General features: G+C 50.1%; 2 protein-coding genes across 4 annotated transcripts in view; one reads left to right on the forward strand and one right to left on the reverse strand.

Moving 5' to 3' along the window:
- Positions 1-17,171, reverse strand: part of LOC311438475 (uncharacterized protein) — a 50,750-nt gene that overhangs the window by 13,394 nt on the left and 20,185 nt on the right. Inside the window, exons 1-3 of one of the 3 annotated variants that reach the window (XM_084522874.1) lie at positions 14,145-14,223; positions 13,685-13,834; positions 13,383-13,605 (exon numbers count right to left, since the gene is read on the reverse strand). In XM_084522874.1, coding sequence (XP_084379000.1) covers positions 13,383-13,605; positions 13,685-13,834; positions 14,145-14,182 — 411 coding nt within the window. In that variant the 5' untranslated portion in view covers positions 14,183-14,223. Of the gene's footprint in view, positions 1-13,382; positions 13,606-13,684; positions 14,466-17,171 lie in introns of those variants that run through there. The other 2 variants (XM_084522873.1, XM_084522875.1) reach the window with 2 other exon arrangements.
- Positions 1,417-10,599, forward strand: CAVIN2 (caveolae associated protein 2). Its single transcript, XM_084522872.1, has 2 exons — positions 1,417-1,821; positions 8,032-10,599. Exons 1-2 carry the CDS (start codon positions 1,432-1,434, stop codon positions 8,821-8,823), a joined length of 1,182 nt encoding a protein of 393 aa, XP_084378998.1. The 5' UTR covers positions 1,417-1,431; the 3' UTR covers positions 8,824-10,599.

Here is a 17,171-nt window from a genome sequence, read left to right on the forward strand (position 1 = left end):
GACCACCGTGCCGTAGGTTTTCCCTCGGATGCACAGCGGGCCAGGAGCTGGATGAACCTCAGAAACCTTCAGGACCTCCAGAGAAGGCTCAGAACATCCTGGCCAACGCGAGAAAAAGGCAGCAACGTGGTGGGAGCCTGGGAAAATGCCAGCAGGTCGGGAACAGGTAGTGCTCCTCAGGAGGGCAGGCAGCAACACGAGGGTTTTGTTGGGGCTGTTCCCTTTAAAATACATCCACTCCCCTCCCAGCCCGCATATTTTACAGTCTCGGCATAGTTTCCTTGTTGACAACTCTGGCAAACTCAGTGGGTTTTTTCCTAAGTGAATTTACTCACCAAATACATTTTTTTTCCAAGCTCCCACAACTTGCAAAATGCAAGTTGCAGCCTGAAAAAAAAAGGGACAAAAACAACAAAATGAGGTAATGGTAGTGCCACAGGACCTTCGGGGAGTGACCATTTGGTGACTGAACCAGGCAACTCACCTGCATCAAGTCTTTGATTCACGTTCATTTTTAAAGCAGTGTTACTAAAATATTTTGTTTCCTACACAGAGAAAAGGGCTGTTCGGACTCAAATAATCCATGCTCAGTCTACAGGAAAGTCACGGAGGACTTGCATGCACCCAAGTGTTAGAAATGATGACCAAAACTCTCTGTGCTGCAACAGGCAGTCCTGCTGCCAAGCAAAGCCAGGCACAGCAGATAAAAAAGAAACGTCCTGGGCTTGGGAACATCAGCACAGGGCTGAGCAACCAAAGCCTGCTCAGGTTCAGAGCCTTTCCCCTACGAGGCCAGCTTTGGACCAGCCCTGGGAGCAGCTGTGCGTTATTCCAGATAACGGGGTTGGTGTTCCTGCACGCTGCTGCTCCTTCCACTGAGCAAGCTGGGCAGCACCAGACTGCGTGATTGCTGTTGCTGTTATTATTCTTGCTGTTTCTGATGATGATGGTATTAATGATGATGCTGATACCAGTGTTGATGGTGATAGAGCTGTTGATGTCGATCCTGTTGACGACGATGCTGTTGATGACGATACGATCCTTGATGCCGATATGACCGCTGACGATGATGCCCTTATCGCTATTACTGTTACGATTACCACTATTACCGCTATCTCTATCATTATTTCAAGCCCCCAGGCCTCGCCCCCTCCCCACGGCCCCTCTCCCAGCCTCTCCCCGCGACGACGAAGCCAGCGGGGCCGCCACCGCGCCTCATTCGGCGGTGTCTCCTGCCACCTACCGATGCTCCCAAGGAGGCAGCACCACGCTGCTTCCCCCCGGGGGGGCCAAAGGGGCCCGGCCACGGTGCCGGGCGGCCCGGGGCGGGCCAGCCCCGGGGCCGGGCTCGTCCCAAAATCCTCCCCCGGGGTGGGGATGCGCGGCGCTTAAGAGCGGCGGCGGCGGGCGGCGGCGCGTCCCGGGGCGGCCATGGGGGAGGCGGCGGGGGGCAGCTCGGTGCCGCCGCCCCCGGCGGAGGCCGGCGGGGGGCAAGTGAACGCCCTGACCGTGCTGGCCCTCCTGGAGAAGCTGGTGTCCATGCTGGAGGCGGTGGAGGGCCAGCAGCGGCAGATGGAGCAGAGGCAGCGGGGGCTGGAGGGAGCGGTGCGGGGCATCCAGGGCGACCTGGGCAAGCTGTGCCGTAGCCACGGGGCCACGGGGGAGGCGGTGGAGAAGCTGCTGGAGAAGTCGCGGAAGGTGTGCGCCCACACCCGCGCCGTGCGGGAGCGCCTGGAGAGGCAGTGCGCCCAGGTGCGGCGCCTGGAGCAGCATCACGCCCAGCTGCTGCGCCGCGACCGCTTCAAGGTGCTCATCTTCCAGGTGAGGGGGCCAGGGGGGGCCTGGGCTGCACGGGGGGCACAGCCCGGCACGGGGGGCACAGGGGACAAGGGCCCGTCCTGCTGGCCCCAGGCAGCGGGGGGGAAAGGGGTCCGTCCCGCCGGCCCTACCCAGCCTGGGGACAAGGTCCGGTCCCGCGGACCCTACCCAGCCAGAGGCAAGGTCCCCATCTCCACCACCTCCTACCAAAACCAGGGGAAGAGCCCTTCTCCACCAACTTCCCAACAAGGAAAACAAGGTTTGCTCATTTGCTACCCATGAGCAAACTTGAGGACAAGCGCCCCGTTTTGCCACCTCTTCGCCAACTTGGAGAAAGTGCCCGATGGCTACGCCCCAAGCTCTTTTGCTAAGGTGGGGAACGAGCCCCTGTGCACTAACTGTTGACAAACTTGCAGAAAATGCGAAAATGCCCTTTTTTTTTTTTTTTTTTTTTTTTTTACTCCATCTCTTTTTTCCACTAGCCCTGAGCCAGCTTGGGGAAAGCGCCCATTTTGCAAACTCTTCGCAAACCTAGGGGAAAGGGCCCGCTTCCCTAACTCTTATTAAGTGTTGAGAAAGATCCCGTTTTGCTCTCAGCAAACCTTGAGAAAGAGCCTTTTCCTGCTGTTAGCAAACGCAGAGAAAGAGCCCATTTTGCTAGCACGTAGCAAGCTCAGAGAAGGATTCCATTTCGCTGACTCCTCGCTAACTTGGCACAAAGATCCCTGTTTTCCTAACTTTTAGCAAACTTGGGCAAAGAGCCCCTTTTGTTAACTCATAGGAAACTTTCAGAAAGTTCCCAATTTGCTAACACTCAGCAAGCCCAGGGAAGGAAGGAGGTCCTTTTCCTCTGCCCCCAGGAGCAGGGCAGCACCGCAGCGCTCAGCCCTGCTCCCACCCCATTCAGAGAGGAGCTAAAAACTCAGCTAAAACTCCTGGGAGCCCATCCAGTGATAGCAGCAGTTTGCATATTTTCCCCTTTTTAAGCAATGGGCTGGACGGAGCGTGGCGTGAGCTTTGACTAAACACAGGACATGACTTTTACATCTGGGCAAAAAAAAAAAAATAGAAGGGGAAAAAAAGACCTACACAACGTGCTGGGGGAAGGAGAGCAAATGCGTTACAGCTGGCGGCTGCTCACTTTGCTCCTTAGGCTGAATTTTTTTCTGTTGTGGGGAGAGGAAAAAAAAAAGAAAATTTTAAAAGCTTGGCAGCCTGGCCAGTGCCCAAGGCACGTCCTCCCAGGGAGGAAGCCCCCACCGCCCTGCTTATTGTTCTCCCAGAATGACAGCTTGTGGTGGCACGGCCAGAAGAGGAGGAGCCGTGGCGTGTCCAGAGCAGGGCAGTTTCCACCCCAGAAGCAATGTGGAAATTAGTCCATGAAGGAGCTAAATCAAAAGGCGTGTGCCCCTGGGCTTCTCTGAGTACTTAGCATGTTAGTGCTTTAGGAAGGAGTGGCAAATCTCACCAGGAAGGGGTCAGAGGACGAGGAGCATCCCCACAGCTTGTTTCCTGCTGCTGAACAGCACTGCAACGTCAAAGCCTTGGTGACTTGAGTCAGAGCCCTCCCTTAATACCGGCTCCTACATCACAAGCATGGTGCTGAGCGTGTTCCCAGGGGGTGGCCACCACCGAAAGGAGGATGGCTGCTCCATGAGGACACTGGCTGGGGTGCTGCAGGGCGGCCCCGGGGGCTTTCTCCTGGGAGGAGCTGGGATTTTCCACTGGGAAGTGGCCGCACCCAGGGGGGGCCTTGCCAGAAGCCCGAGCGATGCACCCACCGCCCACGGGGCCTGCCGAAGCTGGAGGTGGGACAAGCTGCTGGCCAGCACTGGAGAACTGTGGGGTGGAAAACAGAGCAAAAGGCCGGCTGGGGGACCATAATTTTCCAAAGAAAAACAATAGCAGGAAGGAGAAGTCAATGAAGCCGTATTGACGCCAGGTTTCTTTCAAAACAAAGGGAAGTCTGGATGCGTGCGTCCTCTCTTCAGTTTGGGGAGACTTCTTTTTGACTAAAGCTAACAACAAAGCTCATCCAAGCCTCATTAGGCCCTGCTTTCCCAGCTTAGGAAGGCAGCTCAGGATGAGTACACGGCTGTGCTTGGCTCCCCGCACACCTCCAGCTCCCCGACACCTCGCAGAGCACCGAGCACACAACACATCGAAACCTCTTTGCTGAAACCTCTTTTCTGAAACCATGCCCCAAGCCACCAGCAGCAGCTTTCCCCCAGCCCACATGCTGAGAGTGAACTGCGTTGAGGAAAGTTCAGCTATTTACGTATTTGCCATTAAAATGCTCTTCGTTTTCTCTCCCTAGACTGTCCACGCTGCTTGCTTGCATTTCTTTTAACTGGTGACATATTCCAATGGCACTGCATCCGAGCATTTGAGGAGGCAAAAGTTATTACAAATGACACAGCAATTTAGCAAAACACTGAAGTGACTGTTTCAAAAATCCTCGTTAAGCTTTGGCATTGTTCCCTTCTGTTTTGTGCTTGCCACATGACCAGGTTTTTGGTGGCGGTTTGGTAGGTGGTTTTATTTTTAGCTGCAGAAGCAAAATACAAGATAGAAAAGGCTGGTGTTTAATTTTTCAGTAAGATGTCATGTTTACTAGGGAATAGGCCAGATAAAATACGACAAAATTACAGCTTAGGGGTCAGGCACCCTAATATTCAAGCCCCTTTCAGATGCTGCTCGTGGTAAATGCTTCATCCCCAAATGAATCCTCTTACATTGATAACTCTTACACTGATTAACAACAAAAAATATCTCACGTGGCTCTTGGGACTCTGTCCAGCTGTGCTGTGGGGGCAGAGAGATGCTGTGGCCAAGCCCAAACCACCCCAGTCTGCACAGGAGGTGCAAGTGGTGGCCAGCAACATCCTCCTCCTCCTCCTCGCCCGCAGTCCCAGCAGCTTTGGGACACCCTGGTCTGAGGAGCTTGTACGTGCCTGAGGGAAAGAAGGTGGAGCCACTGCTGGTTTTAGAAGCATTAGTCATTTTCTGACAAATACCTATTTTGTGTAGCAAAACAAGTGTGAGGCTTGTAATCGTCCAGGCATTATAACACCGTCTACAACCAGGGCAGCGTGGGCTGCCCTAGGCGCAGAAAAGCCTCCCCTTCTTGAGGCCTCTTACTCCTTGCAGTGTGGCAAATTAACAAAAATCCATTTTGTTTTGTTTTGTTTTTTTTTTTTTTTTCTGGAAAATAGCTATGCAGTTTGTAACCGTTGGCATTTTTAAGTGCATTGTTCTCGTCTTCCTAAAGGGAACACCAGGCTGCTTGAAGAACGTATCAAAACAGCACCCAGGTGCCACGTAATTGTGTTAGGCTGAAAAGTTACCCACAGCCCACAGAGCACCTCTGCTGTACCTCCTCTGTATGGCCAAAGCCTTTTACCTAATTTATTTCCATTTACATTTTAATGGTCCCTGTGATCCTAAGGTCTCTTCCAGCCGTCAGATAGGAAAGCGTGTCATTCTCATTTTGCAAGCAGGGTAATGGGTGCCCACAGGCTGCTGTTCTCCAAGGCCATGCATGAAGCTTAGACCAGGATGGGATTTCTCGGATGTCAGCACTATCTGATAGCCAAAGACCACCCGGTGCCTGCTTTTAATTGAGTCACCAGCTCATTAACGTATGGAGAGAGAAGTTTGCTTGATTTATTTTTTCTTTTAGTAAATACGGAGTCTGACAGTCTCCCTTCTACTCACTCACAAATGTGATGGAAGTTGAAATAAAACCTAACCCAGCGTTTTCCAGGGACATCATGCAGTAGTTTAATGTAAAATTTAAGATGACCATGTGAGGCACAGCACCAGCCTGTCCTGGAAAGGAGCCGTGCTGACCCCCCTGTGGATACGACCACAGTGGGCAGCTTCATACGATGCCACTTTCCTAGATTTGATACTTCAAAAGCTACAGCCCCACTTTCCTCATTAAAATCAGAGTTTTCTATTCCATTCAGGTGCTCACACCTGAACACTGAGGTGTTTAAAACCCTTCGCAATTACCTAGGTTTGCAAAGGATGCACAAGATGAGTCAATTACCTTTTATACCGAGTTCTCATGCCCTAGGGAGTAATTTAGCACTGCACCCACTCACACAATCCACGTTTCATTATCTACAGTGGAGAGAAACACAAATATTTGTACCAGGGCTGCGTTCGCTCACAGCTAGCGCAGGTTTGTTTTGCTTTTGATATCGTGGTCACTGCTGCAGGTAGCTGCAACAACGGGATGGGTGCCTGGAGAAGGGCGCTGGCTCTGTCGGGCGTCCTGCTGCAGAGAAAGCAGCGTCTGTGCAAGGGCACCCGACAGAGGCTTCTCATCCAGGAAAGCATGTGGAAGCCTTGAGAGCACCCAAACTGCACCCAGCCATCAACGTTGTGATGATTTTCATTTTTATAGCCTCAAGGGATGCTCACCAACACACTTCGGTCCCACTGGTGTAAAATTACTCACCAGCATATTGCTGAGTTCCTGGAGTGCCGTAAGGTAGACTTTGCCATTTTGTTTTTAAAACAGAAGTAATGGCAGCTTCTGCTTGTTCATCAGGACATCCTTACGCAGCCTTGCCAGCAAATTTAACTCGAGGCACTCTTCTCAGCAGTCACAACTGTATGCTCAGCCCTGAAACAACAAGCATGAACTTGGAAATGTGTGTGGCCTTTTTACCCCTTTAACTGTAATCCCAGGCCCACATCCTTGGGGACGAAGATGGGACTATCACAGCCAATTCTCTCAGCACTTACTGCTTTCTTATGCAAGGGATAAAGCAAGCCCAGAGGATGCAGGCGTGAGGAGCAGCAGTCCAGGGAGGACAGCTGTGTGTGCTGGGGGCCTGGCTCTCCTGGCATTGGCACTCTGCGCCTGAGCTGCCAGGGCTCCATACAAGCTGCACTTTTTGCACTTCTTCAGTCTGCTTGTTTTTTTTTTTTTAGATACCTTCCTTCCTTCCAGGCCCTCTTTTGGCTTTGTTTCTAAAAACCAATCATTTTCTTTTTAATTACCTGTGTTTTCTATGTAATAGATCTGTTTATTTTTGTATGTCGTATGCTTTTTTTTCTCCACAGAGTTGCCCTGTCCACATTTTTTATATTTCCCAATACACCAACCAAATTTACCATTTTTTTTTTCTGTGCTGTAAATAGCTGTAAAACAACACACACACTAAACATGGCCACGTGGCTTAAAGTACAGCAAAACCCATGGGAGAAGAAATGGACAGCTTTTCCCCAGGCTCCCCATCCTCTCCCCAGGAGGACAAGAGGCATTCCCAGTGCCTGAGTGGAGTCATCTATGCAGCATGGAGGATTTCCAAGCACATTTACAGCACGCTGACACTAGCTGTGGTCCTTTTGGCCAGCCCCACTCCCGACAGCTCTTCCCCAAAGACCTCAGGCCGTGGCAGTGATGGTACCTGCCACCCAAAGCAAGTGGGCTTAGGCAGGGAGTGGGGAGCACCTCCCAGAACCTTATCCTCATGCATCCAGTGGGCAAAAGTTGACTGCCTCGACTCTTGAATTTAACATTCAGACCACTACAATGATATCGAGGAGAAGAGGGAATAGCAGCTCATGCCCTACGTCCTGCTAAGCCCGGTGCCAGCCAGAACCTTTACTGTTGTTTTTTGTTTTGTTTTGTTTTTTTTGAGTTTTCTCAGTACCAACAATCCGGTTTTAACAGCAACATGCATTTTTTCCAACGTAAGGGGAAGATGCTAACTGCATTTGTGTGTCAGATGCACCCAGCATCTCTGCAGAGACATTCCCAGTCTTTACCTGGAGAAACCGTAGGCCCTGGTGGGTTACACGACTTCTTTAGGTCAACACGAGGTCTGTAACAAGACCTCCTGAGCCACAATACCATCCCTTCTCCCCAGGGGTAGGCGTACAACTTCATGGCAAACTGTTTAATAACAGTACCTAATTTAAATGACAAGAGCAGGATTGCCATTCTGTATACATCCCGAGTCACTCCGAAAGAGAAATCGTACATTGACAGCTCATTAGTCTTAAACTGTATCAGATAATGGTTCAGTGGGCTTTGAGTGGCTTGTTACTGGTTAAATATACTGAAACAACGAGAAATGTTCAGCAGCCTTCATCTCATGAAAAAAAAAATAAAGTAATTGTTCAGGGTTGTGCTTTGTTTATTAAATTTGTGTCCTGTGAACTATGAAACTCAAATATCGTCAATTCTTTCAGGAGGAAAATGAGATCCCTGCCAGCGTTTTTGCAAAAGAGCCTGTTCCCAGCATCACAGAAGGAAAAGAAGAGCCTGTGGATGAGAACAAGACACTGGAAGAAACCTTGCATACAGTGGAGTTGTCTTCAGATGACGACATGCCTCACGAAGACGATGTGGGTGACAGTGCAGAGGAGAAAACAGAAGAATCGAGAGCTGAGAAACTTAAGAGATCCAGCCTGAAGAAGGTTGACAGCCTCAAGAAAGCGTTTTCCCGACAGAACATCGAGAAGAAGATGAACAAGATCGGCACAAAGATCGTCTCGCCTGAACGGAGAGAGAAGATCAAGAAATCGCTTACAGTACATCATCAGAAATCCTCCTCTTCCAAGAGTTCAGCTTTCAAAGTGTCGCCCCTCACGTTCAACGTGAAGAAAGGCCGAGAAGGAGAAAGCCCTGCCGAAGCCGAGGACAGACCCGCAGAAACTGCGAGCAACGAGCAAGCCGAGAACGAGGAGGAGATGTCGTTTGCCGACATGCACTCGGATATGACACCCACCACGTCTCTGACCGAGGAGAGCAAAGCAGTCGTCGATTCTCTAGAGAAGGAAGCCAGGATGGAAGGGAGCGCCGTGATGAACAACAACATCGAGCTGTCCATCGTTGAAGACGATGAAGAGTATGGGGTGCCTCTAGAAGTTCCCAGCCAGAAACTGTATGAGGAAAGGAACAAACCGGTCAGCGGGGAAATGGAAGAGTCCGACGAGGAGACGACCCAAGCAGCGGTTCTGCAGATAAACCAGACGGCGTAAAACGTCCGAGCCTTCCTCCGCCTTCCGGATACGCGTGGTTTTGCCTAGGCGAGTGACTGGTTTCTGCTACACAGGTGGTAGCAGCGACCCGGTTTCCTCCAGCCTGCTCTCTGCAATGATAATTTATTGCATCGTATTGGAACGCAGAGTGAGCGAGGTCAACGACAGGCTGCAATGTGCTCCGATTTTTAGGCCATTTCACTGGTGTTTATTAATGTAGAGATGCTGTCAGCTGGCGTAAGAGACTAGCAGGAAAAGAGTATGTCTAGCAGAAGCAAGCCGGTTAGCTGGCTTTGTTAGAGCTGGGTCAGAGAGATGCAGGGAGAGCAGTCAAAACCCAAACATTTCTGATTTCTTCCCTCACAGAATTTCCTAGCACTGTGAGTAGTTTTGTATGTAAATGTAGAAATACCGACGAGAACACTTGATTTCGGGCTCCTTGCTATGCTCTGTGAATACTAACAGCCTCGGTAGCTGCGTGCCCCTGTAGCCGTAAGGCCAGAAGAGCAGAGGGCATAGCAAAACTGAGAAGTTGGATCCATCAATTTCAATGGGCACAAGGGTTTTTTTTTGCCAGTAGTCTCTCGCTTAGAAGAAATGACTGCGTTTGTATGGAAATGAAAAGATGTTTTTCAATCTACCAGAGTTATGGAAATACATTAGTGACAAGCATGAATGTGTAATCAGCTACTGTACCTGTAATGGATCATAAATCTAAAAAAAAAAAAAAAAAAGGAAAGGAGTTTGATAGAAACGGTAAGAGTCTGAAGTATGAAATGTTAAAAAAAAAAAGGGGGCAAAATCAAAACCTGACAATATTAAATCTATACTCCCAGCTTTAAGAGTATGTATTCAGATAACACTAATTAATTGATTCTTAATCCTTATAGCAATATACTATAGAACTTTGCACCTGCACAACTTTGTATCTCAGAGTATTTTGGAAATAGCATAATTTATCTTTTTACAGATTATTTCATATATAGAGCTATATCTACACAGAAGAGTTAGATAGTTACAGGGATGTAAGGACAATTACTTCAAAAAGGAGAAAATGCTCTTTTAGGCATGTGTAAAGGGAAAACTGCATCAGGGACTGAATGCGATGGCAGGGATGAGTTCTTGCAAGGAAGAGTCTGCAGAGCAGATTTGATTCTCTGCTAATAGCTTTTCTCAAAATTGCCTCCATGCTCTCAAAATTGCACCTTTAATTTTTCAAAATTGGGGGAAAACGAGAGGTTACAGAGGAGGTTGTTCAGTATGAATGCCCGTTCTTGTCACTACACCAAGGTGAGGGTGCGGGGAGGAAAGGGAAGCTCAACACCCACAGCTGTCACCTTACATCCTTGTTTGTTTATGCAGTGGGTCTTTTTTTGTGTGTTTTGTTTTTAACATATACGTATAACTCTACTGATGCTTAACGTTGCACTAAAAGTTTGCTTCCTTCAACTTGTATCTAAAGTCACAAATTATAGCGGAAGTAAAAGCTACAACAGAAATACCATTATGAAATGATTAACAGATACTGCTCTGCAGGGGCGGTATCTGTGACCAGTAAGTCACACTGGAAATTAGTTGATAAGAGCTTATTGTAGGCGAGTACTGTTAAGAGTTAAGCTCTCACGTATATGGCATCATATAGGAGATACTGTTCGCGAGGAAAATCATGGCGTAACTCGTGCAGCTATATTTTTATTTTGTATTAACTACAGTGGATTTCCAGCGTTTTTACGTGTAACTAATGACAAATACGACAAATAAACGCATAACATGAAACATGGCCATGTCAGTCTTTGGGAGAAGCAGTGCAAGGAGCCAGCAGAGATTAAATTCAAAGGCATTTATGACAGGTGTCCCCGCTGTACCTGTTCTGTTTTCCTTCTCCCCCTCCGCTGCTATTTAGCGATGCAAACACCAGCACTCAGGCTTTGCTTCCCGGACCCTTATCGCATCTCCAGCACACCTGAACATGGCCAGGCAGCTCCCCAAACCTGCAGCTGCAGTTCAGACACTGCCCCTGGATGCGCTTTGTCCAGCTTTACAGATGCTGGCATGGATCACAGGTGCAATGACTTAAGAGCATTACAATGCTATCCAGCAAAAAGCATGGAAAACACAGGCACTAAGCACCCTAATGAGTTAATCCACATACCCATATCCGGATACACTACCCACACAGCGAGCATTTGCACAACTAAAACTTTTTCTCCATCACACCTTTACTAGTACAAGCAGATCTTTAGCCCTAACAAGAGGAAAGCTTGCTTTGCAAGAGGGAAAGACAATGACTCAGTTCACAAATGTCTGCTTTTGTGCTCTCACACAGACCAGAGTGAGCAGCTCAGGCTCCTTAGATGTCCTCTGGTCTGTTCCTTCCCTTCTCGAATCCTAACCAAAAACATTAGTCCACAAAACTTGCTGTTTCAGGGTGAAAAATGACTGTGGCAGCAGTCGTAGCTTCTCAGAGCATCTCAAATATGTGCCTGGACCTTGTCATGCTGGCAGGTGTCAAGTACATGCAGGGGTACGCCACATTGGTGGTGACAGGGCCTGTTCCCATCATTGCTTCTTAAAAAACTGCTGCTTCACCCTCCTTGCCACGGTAACTGCGGATGCTCGCGATGCCAGCCATGCAGCTGACATTTCTGTCCGCTTTGGGAGGAATGAAGAGCATCCTGCTGCCCCCCAAACTGCTCCCCCATGGGCAGGCTGCTCTGGGCACAGAGAGCAGCTTTCTGCAGCACTTCACTGCCAAATCACAGTGAAAACCCTGAAACACGTTTGATGATTAAAGAAACAAAGGGATGGTACAAAGGAGGCTGAAATATACCCGCGTACCCTTCAAGCCATTTGTTGTTATGGGCTGCAGTGCCAGAGGTGCTGACTGATGCCTCAGGAGCAGAACACCAAGCGAGGGGCTGAGCCCTTGCTGCCGGCGACTGCACGCCAAGGAGCCTGCATAGCTCGGGTCTGCAACAACAAAACCGAGCGTGCAGGCACAAAACTCACACGGCGAGCCCCTGAGACAGGCACGCCGGCCCTGGGTGCCGCGAGGAAGATGTCAGGCAGCTTTCTCACACGCAAAGGGCACCGGCAGCAGAGCAAAGCCAACGTTTGGCCCCGGTGAGGGCTTTGCCTAGGCAACAAAACAAGAGGCAGGGTGCGGGTGCAGCTGCCAGCGCAGCCGGGAGGTGCTGACTCAGCACGCAAGCATCCTCCACCGCCTGGTTCACCGCCCTCGCTTTCCCAAATAAATGGAAAAAAATAGGCCAACAGCCACTTTCCACCGCTTGAAACTGCCTGTTGCAAGCGTTTGCTTTCACAAACCGCCTTACAGCCAGCACCAAGGCCAAGCTAGGTGCACGGCGACGTTTTAATCAGCACCTTTGCAGCTTTCGGTGGTGGCTGATCCCTCCTGCCCTCCTTCTGATCAATACGCCTGCCTTCCCTTCCTCTTTTCTTTCCAAGCCACATGCCTGAGCCTGAAGCGTGCACTAATTGAAGCGAGGGGCTCTCCCTAACCTCGTGCTGATAACCAGTGTCATCTCCAGCTTCCCTGACGCGGTTATCCCCTTCCACGCTGCTGGAACAGAATAAATCTGCTTTGGGTTAAGCTAGAGATGGTTATTTATTTTTCTCTCAGATCACAGATTAATATCGTTGCGTGACCACTGGCACTAACCTCTTTTTCCATAGCAACACTAAAGAGAACATAAACTATGAGTCATAATTCCTCTCTGGAGGACTTTTTTTGTAATTATGATCATTCCACAGTTCCTAAAATATATTGGCTGATATATAGCTCTAGTGGAACAGCTTTGATTTTCCTTCGTTTGAACACACAGGCAGAAAGGGGAGACTCCCATTATTTTCCCTTTTCCAGGCTGATCTAAACACCGCACAAAGCCCAGTACATTCGTTGCTCATTACAGCCGGGTGGCTCCTAAAGCCTCCAAGGCAGTGTTTCCCTTGTAAGAGGGGGAAGAAGCTTCCTTGCTTTCACTAAGCTTAAATGATACTGACCTCCTGAAAGGGAGTTCGTGGCCTCCCCACCACAGCTCTCCTGTGTTTCTCCTCTCACCGAGCACTGCTGCAGTACACAGCCCAAAGAGGGCTGCAGATAATTCAGAAACAATCCCATCCGTTCCTTCCCCAAGTGAAGAGCTGGCTGCGGAGCAACTTCACCACACAGCTCCCTGGGACAGCTCAAGAGATGATCGCAGCAGATCATCGCCAGAGATTGCCACAGCTGTCTCCCACGTCTCCCCTGCCGTGCAGCCTGCTGCATGCTGGCACAACGCTCCCACAAAACCCAAGGCGTTGGCTGCAGGAGCAGAATTAGGAAAGAAGATGAGCAAAACCAAGGACACCCACGTGCAGTGAAGAGTCACAATCTGAAACGGGGAGATGAGAGGCTTGTCTCACTGCTCTGCCACGCCGAGCAGCTCACCTGAACCCAGACCTGCAGCACTCGTGTGTGAAAGACAACATCAGCATGAGAGGTGTTCAGACCCACGTGCTGCCCGCGCTATTTACACTCTGTAAATCGCAAGCCTCACCTCAGCCAGGAGCAGTCCCTGCGCAGGCCGGACCCGGAGCACGGCAAGATGCAGGAGAACCAGGGTGACCGAATGGTGACACTGGGGTCCAACATCACAGCTCGGAGCAGGTCTCTCAGGGCTGTGGCCAGGTGGGTTTTGAACCCCCAGGACCAACTCTGCAGCCCTTCTGGGCAACTCGGACGTTTTGTAGAGGTGCGGGTGACCCCAACGGCGCTGGATGCTGAAAACGTGCAAGAAACTTTGTTTTAGGAACAGACAGCACTCTGGGGATGCCAACACCACAGACCATGTGCACATACCTCATTGAGATCAAGCACAAGGCACAGCCCAACTGCCTGAACGCAATGCTCCGTGCAAGCAGATTTGTCTTACTTCCCAGCTCCTTAGCCCCCGCTGTCCTCCGCTGCTCATTTAAAGTCAGCTTCAGCATCTCTTCGGTGCGCTGCCAGCTATGGTTATATACACCCTTAGCTTGCTTGTTCCTTCTGACATGCCTGTAGGCAAACGAGCCCCACGAGGGCGACAACACGAGCTGCATTACCCAGCCGCCCGGCCCTCGGATCGGCACAGCTCCACACAGCACCGAGAGAGACGGGGGAAAGGGGATGGCGAGAGCGCCTGGCTAGCAGTAAACACATTACAAAAGCACACAAGTTGTCTCCATTTGCAGAGTCAATTGCTGTTTCCACACCATCACGGGAAAGCCGCGTGCCATTTGTTGCCTCTTACAAATAACTCTCATTTTCCCACCGTGTTTACCATTTTTCTGCCGCTGACTGGAGCAGAATTAAAGTCATCGAGCAGGTTATGGCTATGAACGCCAAGAGGCAGCAGGCCATGTAAGAACTGCATTAAAAAAAAAAAAAAAGGATTTTCTGCTTGCTTGGCCAGGTGTGAGCTCTCTGGGAGAACGATGATGTCCTCTGCAACATCCAGGCCCACCATGCATGCCCTTCTGCTTCAGGTTTGGCAGCACGAAGGGCTCAACCCAAACAAGGGCACGTCGTGCAGTAGCTCCGAAACACTGTGTGTGACATACACGCGATACTCCTAGCATCCACCTCCAAATAATGTGAGAACCTGGAAAACATTTTATGGATTTTTGGAATCATTGCAAGTGCTTTCACTAAAAAAGATCAACAGCACGCTATACATCCATCATTTTTTAAATCAGTTCCTATTACTTCTTAATTATAGGATACCTGACACTTGGCTGGGAGCAGAGGGAGGGAAGGAAAATGAGAGTTAGCAAGGCCTAGGGTTCAAAAGGATGGAAAAGGGAGTAAGAAATGTAAAAAGACTGGGGGAGAGCTGCAGTGCGACACCGACAGTGAGGAAAGAGAGCAGCATTTGCTCTCACCTTCCTTCCCAAGCAGCCAGCACTGCAGCAGGAAATAATTCTGGGCCAAACCCCGCTCATGCAGCACCACCACGTATTTGCCATGCCTGTGTGCTTCCACAGAGACTTGCAGGGAGGGGTGGCAGGGCCAGACACTGGTCACAGACACTGGTCACAGGAGGACGTGGTGTCCTCTTGGCCAGGCAGAGTGCACATTTCCCGCTGCAGTGGGATTTCTTTGCACTGGCAAGCAGGTTGGGAAAGCAAGCCCGGCTCTGCTCCCTCCCCAGGCCTCACCCCCTGGCTTTGCCAAGAAGCCTGCTATATTAAGAGACGAGCAACCATGCCGGGCCACTTCTCCCTCATGTCTGGCCTCCCTCGGGATTTGCTCCATTCCTGCTGAGAAACAACCAACGCGCTCTGCCCGGCTCGCCTCGGCTCCTTTTCTTTCTCCAGTCGTGCCTTTTTTGGTCCCTTCTCATGGTGTGGGCCAGGCTCTGACCACCAAGGATTAACAAATTAAAACCTAAGAAAATATTCGACACCCAACTCCTGTTAATTTTGGGACACCTTAAATTATCAACTAATAAACACAAAGCCCCTCAAAAGTTTTCCTCCTGATGTTTCTTGCAGTGCCTGTGCTATCGCTATCGTGGTATTTGGCATCCATCCTGAAAAGCTGACCACATTCGGGCAGTCACCATTCGTGAGATGTGACAGGAGTCAAAATCGGTGCTGGCAGTGGGAGAGGAACAAGGTCCAAATGCTTTTAGAGAAAATCAGAGAGAGGAGATCTTGAGTTGGTGGTTCTTGACTGTGTAAAGTTACTCAAATAGCAGCTCTAACAGCAACAGCTTTGTATCACAGACAGCGTTTCACTTGGTAAGGACTTTGCAGAAGCCCTTTGCAAGCCTTTCACACACTGCTTTGTGCAATACCTCCTAAGCAGAGGCAGCGGTGGCACTGAGACAGACACCAGCTCACCCTGCCCGTGCTTCAGGCCAGCTGGAGGACGTGGTGAGAGTCAGACCCTGCCCCAGGACAGCACGCCTCGTGGCAGCTGGAGCTGGGTGCTGCACTAACCGCGTCCATATGCTTGTTATAACAACAAGTGTGGCGAAATTCCTCTCTGATGGACCCTTACAGGAGCAATCTGAAAGAGTACTTGGCTCTATAAATCTTAATCACCACACTACTGCGTGGTGCTCAGTGCCTGCTCTCGTTTTCTTCGTACCGTGCATCAACGTGAGCGCACAGAAAGCATCGGCTACACTCTGCTTTTCTTCTGTCTAAATCCTCCAGGCAAGGTGGCATGACATACACCTGGGCACTCAGCAGCAAGGTGCATGACACGTTATTCAGGGAGCTCTGCATTTTTCCCTGAGTAGAATTTTCACTCGGCTACAGAGCTGGCCGAGCACTGCAAAAAAAAAAAAAGCGTTAGCTGAAAAAATTATTTGACAGGAAACAGAGTTTCCTCTCCTCCACCTAACGCACCCCAGCAAGCTGCAGCCGCCGTGCTTCCTTCCAGCACTTCACTCCACAAAGCACACGGCAAGCCTGGGGACGTCAAACCTTCACCAGCAGCAGCACTACGAGCTGTTGTTCTTCCTACGCCAATAGTTAGGTCTCACCCTTAGCAAGAAGTGCTTCTTTCTCCTCCCGACAGCCACAAATTTCTTTTGCATGATCATTCTCTTTAGATACCATCGTGATGCTTCCAGGTTTTCGTGTTCAGCTTTGTGTGCTACGTGAATACAGCCTGGTGAGGAAAAGCCACCTACATTTAATATATATCATAGCTTCATTCTTCGCTGGATTTAGCACAGGAAATGTTCGTAGTTGTTCCTTCCCTGTCCTGCCTTGCTGCTGTGCCTGTTGCCTTCCAAGCTTCGTGCTTTTCTGCCCCGATTCTACCCACGACCATTACCACCACGACTGGCGTTATCAGGTTGATTTTCACCAGGCCTCCACTAACCCACGTTAACCTTTGCAGCCACCTAACTGCAAGTGTGGTGGGGTTTTTTGGTGTTTTTCTTTTTTTGGAGGGGGTGCTCCTGACATCCCCCAGCTGTGACATCTCAGAATCGCCTCTTCCACCATCCGCTTCTTTCCATCCACACCAGTGGCACACAAAGCAGCCCGTGGGAGCCCTTTCTCTGCGCACAGACCGAACACACACCCCTGCAGGACGTTTCCTTGGCTTCCAGGTGAAGCAGCCAGCTCCCGTTCGCAGGAGCAGGCCAGACAAGATCTTAATTCTCGCTCAAACACTTCCCGTTTGCCTTCATGGAGGGCTACCTCAAACATTAGCTCTGGGATTTGATAAGGGCCACGTTAAACAAACACGGCTGCCTGTATCACGCAGGCTGGCAGCCAGCCAGGTGAGCAGAGCGCTGCCTGCAAGTTGAGCATTACTATTCAGGCTTTGCTTGCTGTGGTGTTTT

The sequence above is a fragment of the Aythya ferina genome (genome assembly GCF_964211825.1).
Source record: "Aythya ferina genome assembly, chromosome: 6".
NCBI lineage: Eukaryota > Metazoa > Chordata > Aves > Anseriformes > Anatidae > Aythya > Aythya ferina.

Excerpts from the sequence above, each read along its gene's own strand:
- CAVIN2 (XM_084522872.1), top strand. The coding sequence starts at position 1,432 with ATGGGGGAGGCGGCGGGGGGCAGCTCGGTGCCGCCGCCCCCGGCGGAG. Across the intron at positions 1,822-8,031 it reads TCAAGGTGCTCATCTTCCAG|GAGGAAAATGAGATCCCTGC; the intron begins GTGAGGGGGCCA and ends CAATTCTTTCAG.